At 36.2% G+C, this 17106-nt stretch overlaps 1 protein-coding gene across 3 annotated transcripts in view; it reads left to right on the forward strand.

The window, feature by feature from the left end:
- Positions 1-17106, forward strand: part of RAB3GAP2 (RAB3 GTPase activating non-catalytic protein subunit 2) — a 49024-nt gene that overhangs the window by 23671 nt on the left and 8247 nt on the right. For all 3 annotated transcript variants that reach the window (XM_069800098.1, XM_069800099.1, XM_069800097.1), the window contains exons 12-28: positions 29-118; positions 959-1098; positions 2797-3013; positions 3332-3475; positions 3738-3820; positions 4326-4390; positions 4813-4903; positions 7047-7174; positions 7921-8134; positions 10184-10281; positions 11140-11245; positions 12289-12449; positions 13935-14151; positions 14512-14685; positions 14812-14918; positions 15954-16020; positions 16776-16846. In XM_069800098.1, coding sequence (XP_069656199.1) covers positions 29-118; positions 959-1098; positions 2797-3013; positions 3332-3475; positions 3738-3820; positions 4326-4390; positions 4813-4903; positions 7047-7174; positions 7921-8134; positions 10184-10281; positions 11140-11245; positions 12289-12449; positions 13935-14151; positions 14512-14685; positions 14812-14918; positions 15954-16020; positions 16776-16846 — 2173 coding nt within the window. The remainder of the gene's footprint in view (positions 1-28; positions 119-958; positions 1099-2796; positions 3014-3331; positions 3476-3737; positions 3821-4325; positions 4391-4812; positions 4904-7046; positions 7175-7920; positions 8135-10183; positions 10282-11139; positions 11246-12288; positions 12450-13934; positions 14152-14511; positions 14686-14811; positions 14919-15953; positions 16021-16775; positions 16847-17106) is intronic.

The raw sequence follows: 17106 nt of genomic DNA on the forward strand, positions 1-17106 counted from the left end.
TTCTTCTAATGTGTTTTTCTATTGCAAGTGGCTGGCTTGGTTGGAAGAGTAAACATGAAGAAGAACCTGCCCAAAAACAGAAACCAAAAGTTGAACCTGCAACCCCATTGGCAGTGAGGTAAGTTTTACATACTGTCTCAATTGCTTTAGATATCTTGTGGTTTCAATTATTTGAATTATTTTGAAAGGTGCATAATTGATGAACATGTTTATTTTTCTTGACTTTTAAGCAGCGACGGTAGTTTGCAGGTCATTTGTTTTAAGCTTTGTTTCATTTCAGTTTATCATTCTGGACAAATAATTACTCATCTCTCTCACTTTGTGTGTGGGGGTTCATCGTTACTGTAGAAGAACAGTGTGCACAGTTTAATGGCAGTATAAGTACACAAATATCAGTCCTGAAGTTTATCACTAAAGTGCCTCAAAGAAGCCATGTGAGGTGCTTGCTGCTTATGATAGTTTAAAGCCCCTCAAAAAATTAGGAGGTGCCCTGTTTCCCTGTTGATTGCGGAGAGAGGAGAACAGGAACAACAGGTTGTAGCCTAATGTTATCAAGAAAGCTGATAAAAGACTAAATTAACTCCTGATTGTTTTTCCTGCTTTTTTTCTTTTTTAAAGTATTCTCAACACTATTCGGCAATAAGAGAGGGCTTATAAAGTAACCCACTGCTCTGAGATCCTTGCCTCCCAGTGCATGACAACACAATCTTTTATCCTAGTTTCTGAACTTTGGGTTTCAGTAGGACTTTAATAGATCTATGAGGTCTCCCAGTAGACAGCACAAGAACTTTTTTCATAATTTGCTCTTAATTTTACCCATACCTTCATGTTGCCTTAAAAAAAAGAAATCTTAGTCCTTATAAGATGTTCTTGTTACCTGTTTTTCTTCAGAAATAGTAATCTAGTGGTTTTGCTTGGTTTGTGGTGGGGTTTTTTTGTTGTTTTTTTTTTTTTTTAGGTTTGGAATTCCAGATTCCCGTCGCCATGGTGAAAGAATATGTCTTTCTCCATGTAACACTTTGGCAGCCGTAACAGATGAATTTGGAAGGGTTATTTTACTGGATGTTACAAGAGGACTTGCAGTTCGCATGTGGAAAGGTATGGTAGTGTATATTAGTATAGCAAATAATATTCTTCAAAACACCGTGGCTTCTTATGTTCAGACTTAGAATTCCAAGTGTTTTTCCATTATTAAGAAAGACTTTAGTACATTATGTTATTACAAACGAAGGTCAGATGCAATATAAAGTCCATAAGGGCATTGTTGTACCGATGGCTGAAATACTGATATGGCCTATAGTAAAAATTTGGTCTCTTTGATTTGTATTTTATAGATTTATTTTTTTTTTTCCCACTTTCACAGACCGTATCCCAACAGAAAGCTTTTGACCTAATAACTTTTTTGGAAGAGCTTTAGCTCTATTCTCCAAGATGCTTTCTCTTGATAAGTTCTAGTACCTTCTTTAATTCTGCTGAGAAAATAAACAGAAATTTGAAAAATCAGTAAGAAGATACACAACTTGTTAGATTCCCGTTTCATCATGGTGATTGCGCAAGAAGGGAGTGCTCAATCTCTTCTAAACTGAGGGCTTTTTGTAAAATAACGCGGATGTTAAGCTCTCAGATTGTAATTATACCTAATGTTACAACACCACTTATTTTCTCTATAGAATTAAAATTTTGCGGCTTTTCATGAGATGAAAGATAAGTTTTAAGAACATCTCTAGCTCTTCTCTCTCTCCCACACTACCAATTCAGAAGATTAGTGGTCATGAATATAGTAGCTACTTCAGCGACACGCCAACATTGTAATAGCTAGAGTCATCATGTTTCCCCTGTGCATTCTCCTCTCATATTTTGAAGCTCATTATCTATAATATGTGCTTTCTGATATTCTTGGACTTTTTTTTCTTTATTACTGAGAGCTTCATATTATCTAGGAAGTACTGTTAGAATCCCAAGCTTTATTGATAGTCAGACACATATTTACAATTTGCCAGCCTTTCCCCAGTGAGGCTGTTGAGATGTGAAATAGCTGCTGCTTCTTTTTCTTTTTTTTTTTTTTAGCAAAACTGTCTACTGAATTAAATGTTTTGGCTCGTACCTTTTCTCATTAATTGAGTTGTGAATACTTTTCAACCTTCTCAGTATAACATACCTTGTTATAAACTTGTTTTATACATTAGTATTTCACTTGTGGTTTGGAGTATTCATTTGTACTTGCTAAACCATTACATAGTTTAGTGCTGTGATTAGAGCACCTCTGCCTTTTTTGTTTAGGAAGATTTTATGAGGGAAAGTATTTGCGTTACCCAGAAAAAGAGAGAAGATGAGTATTTTTATTGGGTTACTAAAAATTGCATTTTAATGATGAAAACATATCAATGGAAACATATGACATATCCTATTTAATAGGTTATGCAAATTTACTTCATTGAATCTTTTTGTTGTTTTGAAATGAGAGAGGTCTGGACACTTACTACACATCTTCTTCTCTGACAAGCTTTTTCATTGGTGTAATGTCCAGACTACAGACCTGGTTTTTTTGTGGCTTCTCCCAGAAGATCTTGTTCCTCTGCAAAACTTTGCAAGAGGCTGCATTTGGCTCTGAGGAGTCTTCTGGTGGGCCCTACTCTGAGTACATGGACCACAGTTCTTGACAGGAGTCTGGCTACTGGCCAGAGTTGCACAGTTTAAGACATCTTCCTGCTGGAATAGTATTTAAGTGGGTGGTGATGTGTTCTAATCATGTATTAATATCTGTATGCTAACGTACTTCTGTCTTCTCTTACAAAGGATACCGTGATGCAGAAGTTGGTTGGATACAGACTGTAGAGGACCTTCATGAGAGGGAAACTGAGAAGATGGATTTTTCTCCTTTTGGAAATGCACAGTGTCCGAGCAGAGTAGCTCAGTTCCTTGTGATTTATGCTCCGCGGAGAGGCATTCTGGAAGTGTGGAGCACACAGCAAGGGCCTCGGGTTGGAGCCTTCAATGTGGGGAAACATTGTAGGTAAGAAACAGTTAGCGGGTAGGCATGTTGGCTGTGCTGCTGCAACAAAGTGATATGTGGATATGCTAGTGGTAATAGTGGAAAGTGCTGGCAGGTGCTTTTTGCGTTGTCTACAGCGTTTCTACTGAATGCAGCTTGTTCTTGTATTATAGAAGGGGACTTTGTCATGTTTCATCACTCTACAGTCTTTCCTGATAAACATGTTTAGCAGTTGTTAAACCTTAGCTTTATAAAACTTTGTCATCTTTTTACTCAGTACGTGGAAAGGGAAGGTTGCTAATTTTGTTCTTTGCTGTGAATGCTGTGTTTTTTGTTCAGGTTGTTGTATCCTGGTTATAAAATAATGGGTCTAAACAATGTGACCAGTCAGGGATGGCAGCCCCAGACTTACCAGATATGCCTTGTTGATCCAGTCTCTGGAAGTGTAAAAACTGTCCATGTACCTTTCCATTTAGCACTGAGGTAAGGACTTTCTGTACTCTGTATAACCAAATGAATTTAATTATTGTTTTTGAAAACATTTTACTTGGAGAAGGCAATTCTGGTGTTCCTTCGCAAGCTGAATAGTACCCTGGTAATAGCCTCGTTGGTTTGTATGCATTATTGATTTTTATTGATGTGATGTTACCTTAAAGTAGTATAAATAATTAAAAAAAATACATTTTTTTCTGAATCATTCACTTTAGTTCTCTTCACTCATATAATTAAAATTATTTCCTTTCAGTGATAAAAAGAGTGAGCGAGCAAAGGATATGCATCTAGTGAAGAAGTTAAATGCTTTACTCAAAGCGAAAACCTCAGATCCAGGTAGGGTTCTCTTGTGCAGTTTCTTAAGATTGTATGTCACACAGGTATGATTGTGGTGCATTCTGATAGCTCTATGTGCTATGAATTATTATTTTTAAGTAGCTTGTATTTTTTATAAGCTACCAGATTGAATTTATGCTGTACAAGGATCCAGTACAAGCCTTGTCTGCCATGTAAATCTTAACTAAACTCTACTTGGAGTGCTTGCATAAAATGTCATCTGTTTGCAATCCATTAAGCTATGTAATGGAGTTCAGCATTTGACTATGGGTATGTATTACTTACAGGAAGAAGGATATTTCTTAGAAAAAACAAATCTGGAGTAAGAGATGCTACTGAGCTGTTATTTTGTTTCATTTTTCCCCAAGCTTACTTTGGCAACTTTTGTAATAGTGTCTTCATCTCTATAGCATGAACCCATGCGCATCTTAACCGTGGTGTGTCGGGGCTTGCTTTTCAGAATGCATTTGAGAAATATTAATTGAAGTCATGATTGTCTTTGCAGATTTGATTGAAGCTGAGGCAAAGGAATTAATACTTGATATCAAATACCCTGCTACAAAGAAACAGGTGAATATTTAGAAGTCATTATACTTTAATATTAGAAAAAAAATATTGCGTTATCAGATTAGAGTGCTAAATCTTTTTAAATCTTTCAAAATGTTATTTTTTTCCTAGAGTTACTTAAAGCAAATAATTGAACTATTTTGTTTTAGCGGAGTGTTTTTTTGGGTTTTGGTTTTTTTTCTTACAACATATTGACTGGAATTAATTTTGACTTGTGACTTCCCCAAGGCATCTTCCATGATAAAAGTCAAAATAATAAAAAGAGAGCAGACCTTTCGTTAGGATCAAATTATGCCGCAAGTATATTTGAAGACAAAATACAGATGAAAAATCATTGTCAAAGTTGTGCTATTGTTGGCTTACCTTATATGCTTTTACAGTAAAATTAAGTAAATGTTTAATTCTGTTGAACGTCTGCTTAACAGGCTCTGGAAAGTATATTGACAAGTGAACGTGTGCCACTTTCATCTCTCACAAACATCACTCAGACATTAATGGATAATTTAAAAAAACAGGGTAGGTGGATATTTATTTTGCAAATATGGAGAGGCATTTGCACTTTGTCTGCAGTGCTGTAAGGCTATTGTAGAACTATTCTGTTCCACAGGGAGACCAGACTTGGTCTGCTTAGTTTTGCTGCTAGATATCACAGGATATTGCTTCTACGTATTTTTTTTTTTTTTTTTTTTAATGCAGACTGCAAATAGCTTGCTAGTAAGTATGCTTTGCTATGCTTGTGCCTAGTAACTTGTGATTATATTAAAGAAAAAGAAAACCCAACAACTGGGCTGGGTACTTGCATCCAGTAAAAGCTTCCTTCAGAAGGAAGCTTTCACAGACTTTTGCCTGTAGATGTTTTAGTTTGTTCTCTCTCTCTCCAAGGAAGGCAGTAAGGATATGGTACTTTAGATCTGTGAATTTTAATGTACTGGTAGCACAAAATCCTCATCACTGAGGATCTGAGCTCTGGCCAGGTGCCTAGTATCTTTTCTTGGTAAACTTTGCTAAAGTTATTTCATATGTTTTGTTAGAGATTTCAGAGCCAATGTCGGGAAATGTCATTACCTATTCAAAGTCTTGCTGCTGAAAGTCTGCAGGATTTTTTCTTTGAAATGATACACTTGAATCTTTCTAAATTGGGAGAACCTTCTTTGTACTTGAGGTGACCCCAATTTGGAGAGCCAACTGGGTATTGAGGAATAGATTGGAGAAATATGTGCCTGCCACTTCCCTTGCATGTGTTGGGACTTCTCAGCAATAGAAGTCTGCTTTTTTTGTTGTTGTTGTTATCACTGGATTCATTTCAGCTTGTTAGAAGATGAGACTTCAGCAACAGGAATCAAGAAATCCCTACCACTGTTGTGTGGAAGTCCTGAATAAACCATTTGTCAATTAGAAAGGCTGTGTCCCTTGTCCTGTCTTAGTGAGAATGTGACAACACATTTTTGTAGTTTCAAAGCCTGAGAGGAAATATTTCTTTCACTTGTATCAGTGTTGGGGTTTTGTTTTGTTTTGTTTTTTTACTATTTTCTTGAAGTAGATAGAGGAGATTGACAGCTTCACATGTGTAGTTCTCTACCTAATTTTGGTCTGGCATTCTATGTCACTAGCATTATCCATTTCTATTAGAACTCCTAAAAAAACCCAAATAAAAATGGAAACATGCCCTTTTACACTGAAGAGAGATTGACAGAACTGTATACTTACTGAGGTTTGTTTGTTTGTGTATTTTTCATCATTAACTCTTATTTTCATACATAACATTGTTTCCTCACAGTCACAATAAAGAACAAACTTGGCTGATGTTCCAGCCTTCTAATTTCAGAATAATAGTGGTATATCCTTCCACTTGTGCTTAGTAGGTAAAAGATAATGTGAAGCAGATGCTGGGCTCTGTGAATGCTGTGGTTGTGAAAAAAATAGAAATGTATCAAAAGTGTTTATGGATTTGTAGGGAGAAAAATGTGTTAAGAAGCTCTTTCAGGTGAAGATGATATATTCAGAGATATCTTTTGTATAGAAAGGTCCTTTTAGGATCTCTCTAAAATGCTTTCTTTAAAAAAAAAAAAAAAGTTGGAATAGAGTTTTTTCTAAATTGTGTTGGTGTTAGTTTCTTATATTCTAATTGCTTTAATTGTTACTGAAATTTGATTGTCAATAGATACATGAAATTTCTGAGGCTAAGATTGTAGAAATACAAAAGGCTGTGTCTTGCAGAGATCAAATTGAATTCATATTAGTAGATATCAAGCTCTATTCTGATGCAAGGGATATGCTTAAAATATTGGCAGAATGAATAAAAGATTTTAGTTTGGTATTCTTGACAAAAGAAAATATGTTTGAGACTTAGTGTATTTCAATTTTTGGTGATCTCTGGTTTAGCCTTAAACATTTGTCTTTGTTCAGTTCCACGTTGTCAACCTCCTTCAGTTTAAAAATGAGCCTGATATCTTTCTCTAATACTTCTCGTAAAAATAATTCTCATTTTATACTGCTGTGAATTAAATATAATCATTGCAAGCAGCAGTGCATCAAAAAATTACTGACACACATTAAGTCCTCCAGTGCTAATAAAGGGGGAGTTTAATGCAGCTGTAAAGCACGTTTCACTATTCCAGGCTATATATTCAAGTTCAAATGCAGTTTTATTTCTCCTCAGAGCTGGAGAGTGTGGACGAAGGACTACTGCAGTTCTGCGCAAACAAGTTGAAGCTGTTACATCTTTATGAACTAGTTAGCAAACTAAATTCCCAAAGCATACAGAAAGACACTCCACCCTCAGATAATGTAAGTAAATTAAAAATTCAGTTGTCTTACAGAATTGAGTGATGATTTAAGCATAAAAATAAGTTTTTTCAAGGCCTCAGGTAAAATAAGTAGGTAATAAGTTACCCGTTTTGTGGCCTGGAACTTTTAATGAAGTAATTGTTTTAGAATGCCTTTTTTTACACCACCACCCCCCACCCCTGTACAAATGCTGAGTAATTCATCTACCTAATAATCTTTAGCAGTCACATAAAGTTGAGACAGAAGTGAAAATAGAACCAGGATCTCCTGATTCCAGTCCTTTATCTAAAGTAAATAGCATATTCTTAACTTTGTTTAGTTTTGGAGGGGTGTTTTGGGACCAGTAGAAATTACAAATTCTGATACTTGCTTGCGTAGTATCATAATTTGGCTTGCTTTTGATATAATTTGTAAAACTGCTTATACATTTACAAAAGCCAGATGGAGTGGTGTTATATAAGCTTGTTTGCTTGGTGGGTGATTGTTATACTATGAGCAGGATCTAAATATGGGAAAAGTATATGCTGAAGTCCTTAAAAATGGAGCTAGACAAGGTCTTCATTTCAGCTATATGAATAAGTGATTTTGAGATTATTCAATCATTTTGGCCCTTTTTAAAGACATTTTTAATGTTCAAAACAAAATATTTTGATTCTTCTGACTCTTTAGTGTTTTTTTTTTTTTTTGAAAAACGTCTGTTTGTATTAGGCTTGTGATGTGGGGTTTTTTGGGCTTTTGCTTTTAAGGACTTGGCTAAACTGCTTCGGCTGGAAGAAGATGATTTTCATAGGCTTGAAACTTTACTGGAGAACTACAAGAGAGAAAACACCCAAACTACTCTTCAGTTTGCTGATGAGAAAGATGACGTATTGTCTGTGAAAATGTTCTTAGAATATTTGGAATATGAAAAAGACGTGATTAATGTGAAAAATATGGAAGATGGAGAATATGTGGCTTTAGGTAAGAGCTACTGAGCTTTTTCTCAAATTAGTTAAAGACTGATTATAATCCAAGATGGTATAAATATTTTTGCTGTAATTTGGGGGCCTTAACAAGCTGGCTTATCTTGAAGTAGTATGTGACAGTGCTAGTTCCAGACTCTTACCTTTAGCCATAGTACAAGTCTTCTACCTAGATGGATATTAATACAGGTTAACTACATCTGTGGATATAATTACCCTAAAGCCATGTTATCACTGTTCATATGTTTATTAACGCCACTAAGTTGGGACAGTGTCAGCTAGGTACTTCACAGCTGTATTATGCTGTTTCTTTTGTGGTCACAGCACTTCCAGAGTTCATGTAACTGACTTTAGCCTCAGAGATGGGGCAGCTGTCCAGTGGTGGTACAAGACCATTAGTTGAGGGAATAAGGACCCCTCATTTGTGGAGTTGAGGAGGTTTTGAACAATATTGATCTGAAATACTATGGATGGGGAGAGTGCTGGGGTGTTTGTTAGGGTATGCAGTGGGGTTACTGTCTGTAGTCTGCTTTAGTTTGCAAATTTGTTCTGGGCTGTCCTTGAGGATCTCTTGGGAAATAACTAGTGGAAGCAGCTTGAGTTAAATCTGTCTCAAAGGCACTGTCTTTCCAAATGATTTCTTTTCTGGGGAAATTTAGGTGCAAACACAGAATTCTGTGCACAGGTATTGTATGGTGTTCACTTTAGCCTCCTGTTTCTTTTGGCTTTAATCATCAGACTTTGAGAGGGATTGGGATCGAAAAGTTAGGAAGAAGAGCTTGGCTTTCATCTGTATGAAGATCAAAGGCTGTTTCTAAGTAATCTTAAAATTTGCGTTTTCTCTACCATAACACTATACTTGGTTTTAAGAACTGAGGTAGAAGTACTCTTCTCCCCATGCCCTTGGACAGGGATCACCAGTAACTTATTAGGGTGTTCAGCTGTAGACAAATGTAATTGAACCATGAATGTCATGCCAAGCAGTTTAGATGGTTTCTTGAAGATCTTGTTTTTCCGATTTTCCTCTGCCTCAAAGGGACACTCACACTTTTTGTAGTGCTGGTAAAGTATGAATTATGTAATTGTTTGGGTTTTTTAATTGGTTGAAGTCCCTCTAGTTTGCTATATAAGATACAACATGCTGCCACACAGTTATGGGTTACACCATGGGTCAACTTGTCTGACACGTCAAGTGGTTCTTTGAATTGAACAAAATGTGTAATCCAGTGTCGTGGTTTAACCCAGCAGGTAGCTAAACACCACTCAGCCACTCGCTCACTCCCCGCTCAGTGAGATGGCGGAGAGAATCGGGGGGAAAAAAAAACAGTAAAATTTGTGGGTTGAGATAAAGACAGCTTAATAGGTCAAAAAAGGAAGGGAAAATAATAATAATGATGATGATGATAAGAGAATTAGAATATACAAGTGATGCACAATGCAATTGCTCACCACCTGCTGACTGATGCCTAGCCAGCTCCCAAGCAGCAGTTCCTGGCCAGCTTTCCCCCTATTTTATATACTAAGCATGATGTCATATGGTATGGAATATCCCTTTGGTCAACTGGGGTCAGCTGTCCCAGCTGTGTCTCCTCCTGGTTTCTTAAGCACCCCCAGCCTTACTCGCTGGTGGGGGTAGTGTGAGAAGCTGAAAAGTTCTTGACTTAAACACTGCTTAGCAACGACTAAAACATCAGTGTGTTATCAACATAATTCTCATCCTAAATCCAAAACACAGCACTGTACCAGCTCCTAAGAAGAAAATTAACTCTATCCCGGCTGAAACCAGCACATTGAAGCAGTACAGTAACATTTGTTTTGTTATAAATCCATTTTCCATATGACTTCTGTAGTGGGTAGGAACACTTACGTCCTTTGTAATGAACCTTCTTCTCCACTAAGGGTAAACCATCAGGGTATCCTGGGTGTAACTTAGTCCTTTGCATTTCACTCAGTGGGACCTGATCAATAGATGATCTTTTACATAAGTGTAAGGGGAGAGGCTGTGGCTTTAGATGTCATTTATAATGTCAACTAATTTTTGCTTCAGGCAGCTTTTTCTTCTGGAAGTGTTTGTGTGGGGAGAGTTCCACAGAGGAAATGTGTCATGCATTGGAATCAGCAGGTTTTAGCCCTCAAGTCTTGTTGGTGAGATACTTACTGCATACTTTAAAACTTTGATTTAGTATTTTGAGAACAATCCATAGAAAGGAAAAATTCTGAATGTTGACCTTTGGATTAATGCTGTATTCAGGCTGTGTTCAATTGGTTCTTTAGGTGCTCATATTTATATTTCCCACTTAAGAGATGTCAAAGAAAAAAAAAGGAAAAAAATCTTTTAGTAGAGAATGTGGGTATTCTAGTGGGAGTGTCTAGACTATGCATTTAGGACTACAAGTGTTACAAAATCTTGCTGAAGATTTCTTCTACAAAGAAGCAAAAATTATGAGAGTAGTTATTTTCAGGAACTGATACATTTGTTATAATTCCTTTTTGCAAGCAAGCAAGGAAGTTTAAAAAGAAAAGTAAACTTTGCAGAATTGCTAGTAGTGTTCAGACAATCATCTTGTATCTTTCATCTGAATGTAATTTTAGTCTTTTGCTACTTTTCTTCCATCTACCACATAATGATGGAAATAAGTATTTCAGTGTTACTTGCTGGTGTTAAGATTTTCATCTGTAATATTAATAACTACTAATATTTACCAAGTTGAGATTGCTAACATACTGGTATTAGCTGGCTGGGCCTTCAAAAGAGGGTATCTTTTCTAAATGAAAGATACAGATTGTATTGTTTCATCTCAAAAGTCTGTCACAGGATCCCTTATGCAATATATTTTTAACTTTCTATGTGAGTGTAATAAGGGTTCATGGATATAAGATTTCTGCTCCATGACACAAAATTTGTTCGAGAAAGTGTTCGTGTTAGGTGTATTGCAATATTAGGTATATTAGGTATATTGCATATCTATTGCTTTAATTCCATATTCTCTGCTTTTTTTACAGTCCCTCCTTCTCAATCTATGGCTTTCCAAGGAAAAAGATATTCTAGACAAACCAGATTCTGTCAGTTGCCTTCACACTATGCTGTCACTTCTGAGCAAAATGAAAGGTGAAATGTGCATTTGGAACACTTAAACACAACTGATATTAATTATTATTAGAAATTTGCTGCTCTGACTAGCCTATACTACCACTTAGGGTTTTACCACCCCACCCCACCCCCCCACCGCCCTGTCACAAGTTATGTAACAGAGCTAAATGCTGCATGTTGATGAACTAACTAAATATACAATCAAAATCTGAAGAGCGTCACAATTAAAGACCTGCTTCATGCCCCGCAGTTTCACTCTCCACTAAGTTGGCACAACTCCTGCTTGGCACCAGAAGGTGGCTGTCCAGCTCCCCTTCCTCCCTGTTTTGGGTGTATAGTCCTGCCCCTCTCCCTTGTGCTGACTGGCTCTCAGAAGTCCTTTGAGTTGGTTTAACTCATAGAGACACTGCTATTCTAGCATCCTTTGTATACTGAACATCTCTGTAACTTGAGAGGTAGTCTATAAAGTCAACTTGCCATTAGTTGGGCTAAGCTGTGTAATGAATAAATACTGATTCTCCTACCTCACACAGAGCTGCTATGGATATGTCTGTGCCAGGTTCCCTTATGTCTAGTTGACCATAGGGCACCATTATCAGCTTGAACTGGAAGCATGAATAAGCTACTGCTGCTGTTGTCTGAATAAATGAATTCTGCTGACCGTGAGGTAGCCTGAAGAGAGCCACTTTGAGTGCGTTGAATGTGTGGCAGCTTGAAATCACAAAAGCAGCTGTCTGCATTTTGAAGTGTCATTTTGTAATACTCCTTAGATCTAGTAAGTATTCAGCAGGTTTTACTACCTAGTGATTTAAATCTATGGCCTGTTTCCTACAAATGAAGCTTGGAGAATGAGAAATTCACTTTCTGTTCTTTATTTTGAATTTGAGTTATAATCTAGCAATTTTATGCTACATATCTAGAAAAAGAGACTGTAGAGTAATTGGAAATTGCGCCTAACATAAGCTGTATTAACAAGTGCTGCTTTCAGGGTTTGTTGCTGCTTTACTAGTTTTAACACCTAATGACCCAAGCTGAGTTTCTTCCTCTCCCTTTCTCTATAGTTGCTATAGATGAGTCATGGGACACTCAGTCAGTTTCTCCCTGGTGGCAGCAAATGCGTACAGCTTGTGTTCAGTCTGAAAACAATGCAGCTGCCTTGTTATCTGCTCACGTTGGACATTCTGTTACTGCACAGATAATTGACAGTGTGACAGAGAAAAAGGTAAGTCATCTTGCACCTCCCCCTTCTATTTTATTTACTGTATCAGTTCCATGCAAATTGCTGTCTTTGTAGTAGAATAACATCTTTGGCATTCATTTGTTGTCATTCTAACATGAGCACAAGCATGCCACCCTGCAAGCCTACAAATTTGTATTTGAACTTGAAGAATATTGTGCTGAGGTGAATGAATGATATATCAGAATTGTTTACTAAACATATTTAAATATGAGATGGGAACTGTACAGTAAGTTTTTCTCTTGATAGCAAATGATGTTGGGAAACTTAAAGCCTACAGTGTTTCCACATAAATTTGAGAAGTCCACTGAACTTTGGATGGTAAACCTGTTTTAACATAGTTGTGACTTTTTTTTTAAATATACTGGTGAATTTTCTTAGCACTTATGTTACTATGCCTTCTTAAGGTGATGGGTGTTTGGTTTTCTTGGCAATAAGTATCTTTTCACAAAGTTGTGATTAAAACTGTGAAACTGCACACAGCATTGCGGTTCAAGATGGAAAAAGTTATTCCGTTCCTAAATAGCACTAGGCATATGTGTGTTTTACTACTTGTCTTAAAAGATTAGATGGGGTTTAGCTGATGTTCAGTCTTGTAAATAGACTGCCTTTTAAATTATAACTAGATTACCGGGAAGCATTTTAGTATTTTTGCACATTCATCTTAACTGTTGCAATTCTGTATATTAAAATTGTCAGCGTTGCCCAAATAGGAATGTGGGTATGTTGCAACATATTATGCTTTACCGATACGCTCTCGTTTGTCACCTTTTCTCTTCTGCTCTTAAAAGAATAAAGCAACAGCTTAATTTCCCTCAAGACTTCCCTTCCATAAAGCTATTACCTTTTCCCCTTTTTTTCCTACTATCCTTTGGCTTAAAGCCTAGAAGTGTTAATGGCCAGGCTTCTGAAAACTCTAGAGTTTGCCGTCTTGGTGCACAAAGTTAAAAATTAGATTGGCACCCCACCAGAAAGATTCTTGGGCTTCCTGGCAGGGCATTTGCTGCTAAGCATGAGAATTATCAAAATGCACAGAACTGCGACATGTTACGATCCAGTATTTCTTGGTGCATGATGCATATTTTTAAATATGGTAGGAATTTGAAATGTAGGTGGATTCATCATATATGTACAGAATGCATATATAGTAGAGAATGTAAAATTGAATCTTTTTGAAGGGCTTCTAACCCACTTTTCAACTAATTATGAACTTAATGGGACTACAAGATGGCCTTTCAGGTCCTTTTATTTCCTTAGGCTTTTATTTAAGAATCTGTATATCTTGTGAGCAGTGTGGGATATTAATCGATCTTTGCGTCATAGTTAATGTACATACTTAGAACTAAATTATTCTTTAAAATGCAGTAGCTCTTGGTTTATAGCTTTCAATTTTAATACTATGCTTTTTTTTTAAACAAAACTGTGCTACTTTAAGTGAACAGACCTAAAACAGTTCATATGTTCTGTTAGTTTTCCCAAATAATTGTAGGTTCAGACACGGAATCCTGGGAAGCACTTTCCCTTGATACTGAATATTGGAAACTTTTGCTGAAACAGTTAGAGGATTGTCTGATACTTCAAACACTACTGCATAGCAAAGTGAGCAAAAGGACAAAAAGGGTTTCATCGCTCCAGACTGAGCCTTTGAGCAGGCTTTCTGTAAAGAAATTGCTTGAAGCTGGAAAAGGTACATTGTTTTTTTCTCTTGGAAAGGTGGTTGATGGTGTTTCTAATAGACTTCTGAGCCATCCTTACCTACCTAATGATATACACTGCACTGGAAATTGTTCTGCTTGTTACTTTTCTTAATTTAAAAACCAATGCAAACCAGAGAGTACCGCTTTAAAATTATAAAAGGGTATTACTGTAAAGACTGCATTGTAAACCTCTAATCAGTTGATTAGGAAGTTTTTTAATTGGTAGAGTTATCCTTATTTAACGGTAGTAGTTAAAACTCATATCTCTTCTCTTGTCCTTCAATTCTGAACCATAAATCTTCTGGGATACATTGACTATATCTTTTTTTTTTTTTTTTTAAATGTCCTAGGAGGTATTGCTGACACTGTAGCAAAGTGGGTTTTTAAGCAAGGCTTCAGTCCTCTTGTACTGAATATGGCCCAACACAAAAACAATACAGATAGTACTGAAGAATCTGTAGAAATGCATACTAATATCTTCCTTGAGGAACCAGAAGCAGATGCAGGCTTGGAAACAATCCTAGGTAAGAAAATAAAAATTATTTTAATTCTAAATGTCTGCAGAGATATTTTAGTCGCTGCTGTTGTGAAGTAGCAGAAATTATAGTGGGAAGAGGTCTGTCTTGTAACTTCAGATTTTCTTTTTCTAGAGCTGCTGCAACTAGCATATCAGCAATTTCCATGTAGTCTTGAAGTAGATGTACTCCATGCACATTGCTGTTGGGAATATGTAGTGCAGTGGAATAAGGACCCAGAGGTAAAAATTTCACTTGTGGGGAGTAATGGTCAAGACCAACTCAGTAGAAGCAGTTTCACAAGTTTGTAATAGTTCATAAAACCTTTTGTTAAGACAACTGACTTTGAAAGCTTACTAATTACAATTTTTCTGTGATAAGTGGCAAGCAGAAATTGAATTGAGAAAATGAATGCAGGTCCTGAGGCTGAATAGCACCTCACAAAGACAGGACTGTATGTTTCTAAGCTATCAGATTCTCAGAACTGCAAGTGTGGAAACTGGATTCAAATAAGCAGCATGAAGAGGGGTTTTGACTGTATTTTGTGCAACTACAAAACACTTTAAATACTGCAAAATAGTGATGAACCTTTCCTCTGTTCTAGATATGCTAAAACAGATCATAGAATACTAAATTTGTTAGACTAGAATCCATTCCGTTTAAAGAGGGATTTCTTGAATATTCTTAGATTCCCTCACCACTGATGGAAATTGTCATAGCAGAAAGAAGGAAAAAAAAATCCTTTTTTCCGCTGCTGTCCTGTAGCGTCTCTAATATTGGAAAATGTCATCCTAAATTTGGATGATGTTAAAGTTGAAATTGGCACTCCTTAGATCTGTGCAATTTAACACTTTGCTATAGAATAGAAGGTTCCTTTGAGATTGTTAAAAACTTACTCCATCTTAATGAAATGGACTAAAAATTAATCTTTCTAGCACAAATGGATTTTGTTTTTGAAAAATGACTGTAGTCAGTGGAGGCACCTCTCAGCAAAAAGTGTGTTAGCAGTACATATACTAAAACAAAGCCCTGAAAATAGTGCTGAAATCACAATGAGTTTCATGATCACTGAAACATACCTCGCCACGTGCATGGATGTTTGCCAGATAGTAGCAGGGAAGATTGCAATATCAGAATAACTTACAAGTTTTATAACTGTCAAAAAATAGTAGCTTTAAAATAATCTACCCGGGCCTTTTAAGAATCAATAGTTTACATTTAAAACAAGTTTTGAATAATGTAGTAACTTGTTCTTTTACTTTTTTGTTTTACATAAGGAAGCATGTTTTCTCATTAGGTCTATAGATCATCTAAGATGCATCATTAATGCTCACATTCAGCATGGTAAGTATGAAGCTATTATTAAAAATGATATTTGTTGAAATTGTAAAACAACAGAATAAATTACTTTGTCAACTAGTGTAAATGTATGCAGTTTGTAGTACTGATGGCCGTTTTGTCTAGAAAAAAACCCCAAAACTTTCTGCTGACATTCAAGCTTTTGTTTTTCATGTTTAAACTGAGTTTCCATCAGAACCATGAAAATAAGTTGGTTAGATTAAGTTCACATGTTTAACTAAAAACATTTTAAAATAAAATTGGTCTGGAACTATTTTTTTATTTGTATTTAAAGTGGCACATGCTTCTTGCAGTCAATTACTTTTCATGCATTTCTTCATACTCTGTTGCAGTGAACATGATGACAATTGTCTTTTTTGTAGACTACTTACGTCTGCAAATAAGGTGCATTCTATGCCTAAAGCACTAGTCTTAAAGCTTTATGCTTACCACCAAAGTTTCTGTGTACCTACAATGTTTAACCCAGTCTGCATAATGTAATAATTTTAACGAGTGATTCATTGAACTTCTGACTATATTTGATCAACAAGGGAGTCTCCTGAGAAATCTGAAATCTGAAGCGCTAGTATAAGGCAGTGAGGATAACTCTCAATTCCTTCTTGTTTCATTCACCATCTTTAATTCCTCCCCCCGACCCACCATGACCCCATTAAAGGAACTTTGGCCCATGGCTTTTCACTCCATACTTGTAAGATCTCTTTTCTATTCACTTGGAGTTTACAAGTTTGCGATTGTTCTAGGTATCGCACTGATGATGTGGAATACATTCATAGTGAAAAGGCTTTCTTCTGCTACGTATCTCATGGACAAGGTGAGTGCAGTATTGTGACAGTATTTCTGAGGCTGAATTTTTATTATTAACTGAAAAGTGAAACTAGTATTTCTAAACCTTTGTTTTGTTTTTTTAAAGTTTGGAATATCTTTGATTTAAGCATCAAAAAACCCCTGCTTATTTGGTTCATTATGTAGCTAACTTTTGGAATTGATGAAGGAATGCATATTTTAAAATATCATATCCATGGAATGATCAACTATAGGCAGCTTTAAGTAATAGCTGATCAGCACTGGCTG

This window comes from Haliaeetus albicilla, chromosome 13 (genome assembly GCF_947461875.1).
Source record: "Haliaeetus albicilla chromosome 13, bHalAlb1.1, whole genome shotgun sequence".
In the NCBI taxonomy this organism is placed as follows: domain Eukaryota; kingdom Metazoa; phylum Chordata; class Aves; order Accipitriformes; family Accipitridae; genus Haliaeetus; species Haliaeetus albicilla.